The sequence below is a fragment of the Rhincodon typus genome, unplaced genomic scaffold (genome assembly GCF_021869965.1).
Source record: "Rhincodon typus isolate 14 unplaced genomic scaffold, sRhiTyp1.1 hic_rhity00013479, whole genome shotgun sequence".
Lineage (NCBI taxonomy): Eukaryota > Metazoa > Chordata > Chondrichthyes > Orectolobiformes > Rhincodontidae > Rhincodon > Rhincodon typus.
In genome coordinates this window covers 837-6,227 of record NW_025979117.1, presented here as the reverse complement: position 1 = coordinate 6,227, position 5,391 = coordinate 837, and the positions used below count along the sequence as shown (strand labels likewise).

Genomic DNA, 5,391 nt, shown 5'->3' with positions numbered 1-5,391 from the left:
CACACACACACACACACACACACACACACACACACACACATACACACCCCAATGTAAACTGTCGCACATGCAGACACCAAAAACATTGGATCCTTGAAACACTGCATGTTGTCTTTTGGAGAGCTGACATTCAGAGACCGGGGCTCCCCTTTTCCATAGTAGTCCCTCAACACCGAGCATGACTTCCTCCCATTCTGGAGGGCTGGTTCCTGCAGTGGTGCACTGTCCAATGTCAGATCCACACACTCCCGGCCTGGGGCAGGGGTGGTGAGGGGGTAGGTTGTTGCATCATCCTTCCACTCTCGGCCCTTGGCCTCTCTTGGGCCTGTTGGAGATGGTTGTCACTATCAGTGGACACTTCATCCATGTTCTTGGGGCTAGATGTTCCCGTGACTCACTGTGGGGGAGGTGGGGGGATTGAGGTGCTGAAGGCATTGCCATATTTTTCAGGGAAGATTAGAGGAGCGAGGAAGGGAGTTCCAGGATTTTGACCCCATGACGTGAAGGAACGACGATATATTTCCAAGTCAGGATGGTGAGTGGCTTGGAGGGGAAGTTGCAGGGGAGTGGTGTTCCCATGTATCAGCTGCCCTTGTCCTTCTCGATGGAAGCGGTCGTGGGTTTGGAAAGTGCTGTCTGAGGATCTTTGGTGAATTTCTGCAGGGCATTTGGTAGATGGTAAACACTGCTGCTACTGAGCGTCGGTGATGGGCGAGGATGGCTGATGGCTCAGTTGGCTCAAAGGGCAGAATGGCCTACACTTGTTCCTATTTATTATGGTCAACAAGGCAGGTTGCTGTGTAGTGGATGGTTTCGAGATTCCTATCTGCTGCATCCATTTGTTAAGACCCAGCTGAGGTGCCAATCAAGCGGGCACGACGTGGGTGCCATATTTCTCTTGTCATAATGACACTATGGAAGTCTACCTCATTCTCCCGTAGAGGGGATTTTGTGTAAGCCAAGCTGGCGAATGGCGCCATCCAAATGCACCGCCTTCTTTCTTTCTCCCCACGGGCCACGTCTTTTTCTCTGGTTTCTCTGTTTTCCAGGTGGAGGGGTTGTGACCTGAGCGAGAGGAGATGCCCAATCAGACGGCTAAGATCGCAGAGGCCAGAATGGCCGTGGAGCAGCTGAAGCTGGAGGTCCACATCGACAGGATGCAGGTGAGGCGTGTGTTCACCCGGGAAGAGCCAGGGAATCGGGAATCTCCGCAATCCCAGCGCCAGGTACCCACCAGGGCATAGGGCAACTGCTGGCCTGCCCTCAAACTCCGAGGTCCTCATACCAGCCAGTGCCCATTGGCCAACTCCTGGTCCATTGGGATATCTCATTCTAATCCTTAATGTGAAAACGCCGCACCCCTTAGCCCTCTATCTGTCGCCTCCTCCAGCCTCACAGGGGCCTCCCCATTGATCTGCACCTTCTCCCCACTTAATTGCCTGTGCACCCCCCCCAACCCATTCGATTCCCTCACCCCAACAACGACGACTGGGCCTTCACCTATTGAGTCTCCAAACTCCAGACCAACTTCCCGATAACGTCCTGTTTCTCGAAGCCCCTCTCTCCGCCTTTCATGTTTGAGTCGCCCTCATCTCCCTACCCTCCGCATCACCCCTCCCACCCCCACCTTCCCATCTCCTCGGCCTCCAGCCCTGGTGAGGTAACCCGGCGATGTTTGCCAACATCGAAGGGCGCTGTGTAAATGCAGACCGTGCTTGCTGCATGCCCTCACCCACTCCTGACCCCTCGGTCCCATCACTTCCATTTCCTCCTGAAGCCCCCTCTCACCCCCTCCCATGATTGGAGCCCACATTTCTCCTCCCCCCAACCCGAACCCCACATCCCTCCTGAATCGATTTCCCAACTCGTCAAACCCGCTCGCTTCCAGGATGGCCCCGGGGACAGGGCAGGGCCAAGGGATGGATGAGGGGTTGGGTGGTTGTGGTAATGTCCCATGAGGCCTAGCCGGATGTTCACATCTTGATGGGGCCTGTGTGGAATTTAAGCGTAATTCATTAGAAATCTGCAATCGAAATCTCGTCTAGCCAAGGTTGGCCACAGGACTATCGGTGATTTTGAGGTAACATCTCACCTGGTTCAGTCAGCAGGAGGTGGAATTCTGCTGATCTTACCTGGTCGGGCCTACACCTGGTCATGGCTCCAGACCTGCAGCGAAGGGGTTGATTCTGAAAAGTGAGCCACTTAATTGAGGGCCCTGGTGACACAGAGGTAGTGTCCTTATCTCTAGGCCAGGAGGTCTGGGTTCACCCTGTACCCCGCACTCCCCCCAGCCCCCCAAGAAGATGTGTTGTAGAATGTCCAAAACAGGTTAATTGAAATAACTGCAAAGGCTCAAAAATGTGAACTTAGCCCCTCAGGGCCAAATTCTTTCAGAATTTCGGAAACACTTCCTCACATGAGGGGTCTGCGGAAATCTCAAATTTGCAACAAGGGAATTCACTGCCAGCCGCACATTTTTTTTGACAAAATACTCATGGATGCTGAAAATCTGAACCAAAAACAAAAATGCCCAGAGAATCTCAGCAGGCCTGGCTGCATCTACGGAGGGAGAGAAACAAGAGTTAGGCTTTCGATTCTGACTTTGGTTAGGAGGAGTGTTAGGGAATCAAATGGGGCTGGGGCACAGATCGGTCGGAATTGAATCGAACAGCAGAAGGCACTTGAGGGGCTGAATGGCCGCCACTTGCTCCTAGATTTCTAGCGCTACCTCTCGTGTCAGTACACGCAACTTGGCAATACTGAGCCAGTTTACCTGTCAGTCATCAAATTGAAACACATTCTTGGGACACAGCATCAAGACGATGTTGAATGACTAGTTTTCCAAAGCTTATCCCAGAGGCTGGTTAGCTCAGTCGGCTGTACGGCCCTATTGGAACGTAGAGGGAGGTTAACAGTTTGGGTGCAGCTCTCACACTGGCTGGAGTTACCATGAAAGACTCTCCTCCTCACCCTCTCCCCTTGCCTGAGGCATTGTCACCCTCAGGTTAAACCACTACCAGTCGCTTCTATCTCTCGAACGAGAGAATGGGACCAAGACCACTATTCACTTCCACCTTATCCTGTTGAGCGGGCATGTAACTCAGTCCTGAGCTGAATTTGCAGTCTCTTCAATAGCATCTTCCTCATGGTGATACCTATCCCCCACCTCCTGAATCTTAGACCCCACTGCAGCCTCACAGCGCCAGCGACCCAGGTTCGATTCCACCCTCGGGCAAATGTCTTTGTGGAGTTGGCACATTCTCCCTGTGTCTACGTGGGTTTCCTCCCACAGTCCAAAGATGTGCAGGTTAGGGTGGATTGGCCATGCTAAATTGCCCCATTGTGTTTAGGGATGTGTAGATTAAGGGGATGGGTCTGGGTGGGATGCTCAGAGGGTCGGTGTGGACTAGTTAGGGCCGAAGGGCCTGTTTCCACGCTGTAAGGATTCTATGATTCTGTGAATGGGAAGCAGGCCATTCGGCCCAACGAGTTCACACCAGCTCTCTGAAGAGCATCCCACCCAGGTGTTACCCATCCCTATGACCCTGCATTCCCCATGACTAACCCATCTAGCCTGAACATCATGGGTAATTTAGCATGGCCAGTCCAGCTAAACTGCACATCTTTGGACTGTGGGAAGAAACCAGAGCACCCACGCAGACACGGGGAGAATGTGCACACTCCACACAGACAGTCACCCGAGGCTGGAATTGAACCTGGGTCCCCAGCACTGTGAGGGAGCAGTGCTAACCACTGAGCCACTGTACAACCTTGGTCCATCCCACAATGGAGTAGATGGGTTGAATGGCCTCCTGCAGTGATATCTCTTTGAGACAGCGAGATGTTATTGGGTTTGATGTCCCAGGGTTCCACCTCTCCATTTTGTGACACTTATCTCCCCTTTGTCTTTCTCTCTCTTTCTCTCTCTCTCTTTCTCTTTCTCTCTCTCTTTCTCTCTCTTTCTCTTTCTCTCTCTCTCTTTCCCTCGTTCTCTCTCTTTCTCTCTCTCTCTTTCTCTCTCTCTCTCTACCTCTTTCTCTCTCTCTCTTTCTCTTTCGCTCTCTCTTTCTCGCTCTCTCTCTTTCTCTCATTCTCTCCCTCTCTTTCTCTCTCTCTCTCTTCCTCTCTCTCTCTCTCTCTCTCTCCAGGTCTCCAAGGCTGCAGCTGAACTCCTGGCGTATTGCGAGGAACACGCTAAGGAGGATCCCCTCGTAACTCCCGTCCCGAATGCCAACAACCCCTTCCGGGACAAGGGCATGTGTGCCATCCTCTAGAACAGCCTCACTCATCAACCCCTTGCCATCTCGGAATTGCAAAGTGGACCGTTGGATTTGCAAAGGGCTTGGTTTGAGGATGTTGAGAGGCAGAGGGTCACTACACATTTATAGCAGGAGAGGAAGATTCACCGCCAATTCTGCAATCGAGTGCGATTAAAACATCATTGAAAAATTAAATAATTTGTCCCCCTCTTTGTGCACTAGGGCTAACTCTGCTTGAGTAGATAGACTTAACGCATTCTGGTTTAGTGTGACAGAAGAAATTGGTCTGTCAAGGCATTGTTAAACTGCAAAAAGTGGCCACTCTGAGTCTGCATTGGGCATTTTACAGAGAAAGAAAGCAAATGCAGGTTAACAGGGGTCTATTGGAGAGGGCAGCATGGGGAATATCTAACATTCTAGCACAAACCTGGATCAAGTTGGCTTGTACTCACTGGAATTTAGAAGAATGAAGGATGGCCTCACAGAAACATATAAAATCCTGATGGGATTGGACAGGTTGGATGCAAGAAGAAAGTCCCCGATGTTGAAGAAGTCCAGAACTAGTCACAGTCTAAGGGACTGAGATGAGGAAGAATTTCTTCGATCAGTGAGCTGTGAGCCTGTGGAATTCTCTCCCACAGGAAGCTGTTGGGAGCCAGTTTGTTAGATATATTCAAGAGGGGGTTGGATGTGGCCCTTGCTTCTAAAGGGATCAAGGGGTATGGAGAGAAAGCGGGAATGGGATACTGGGATTGCATGGTCAGCCATGATCCTATTGAATGGTGGTGTAGGCTCGAAGGGCCGAATGGCCTGCTCCTGCTATGTGTCCATGAAACGAAACATCAATGAGTAATTTCCCCATCAGCAGCAGAGAGGTTGCACAGTACTGTTACAATTTTCTGCTGTGAGTCTGGGATTTCTAACCCCAGTCTCCGAAATCAGTCCAGTAGCATTGGACCGTAAGGGATAAGGAGGATGAAGACAGTCTGTCGTGTTCTGCAAAGGCTGGCTGTGTGGAGATTAACAGCAGGACGGGGTCGAAGTCCTGTTGACTGACACTTGGGAATCTCCCAATCAACCTCAGTTTTCCGACTGGTCGGAAAAATGCCAAGGCCCAGTGGCCCGGGGTCTC

General features: G+C 51.4%; 1 protein-coding gene across 1 annotated transcript; it reads left to right on the top strand.

The window, feature by feature from the left end:
* Nucleotides 1–1,049: 1,049 nt before the first annotated feature.
* Nucleotides 1,050–4,454, top strand: LOC125482610 (guanine nucleotide-binding protein G(I)/G(S)/G(O) subunit gamma-8-like). Its single transcript, XM_048594717.1, has 2 exons — nt 1,050–1,163; nt 4,149–4,454. The coding sequence occupies exons 1-2, from the start codon at nt 1,080–1,082 to the stop codon at nt 4,272–4,274; spliced, it is 210 nt and encodes a 69-aa protein (XP_048450674.1). The 5' UTR covers nt 1,050–1,079; the 3' UTR covers nt 4,275–4,454.
* The last annotated feature ends 937 nt before the right edge of the window (nt 4,455–5,391 follow it).

Excerpts from the sequence above, each read along its gene's own strand:
- LOC125482610 (XM_048594717.1), top strand. The coding sequence starts at position 1,080 with ATGCCCAATCAGACGGCTAAGATCGCAGAGGCCAGAATGGCCGTGGAG. Across the intron at positions 1,164-4,148 it reads TCCACATCGACAGGATGCAG|GTCTCCAAGGCTGCAGCTGA; the intron begins GTGAGGCGTGTG and ends CTCTCTCTCCAG.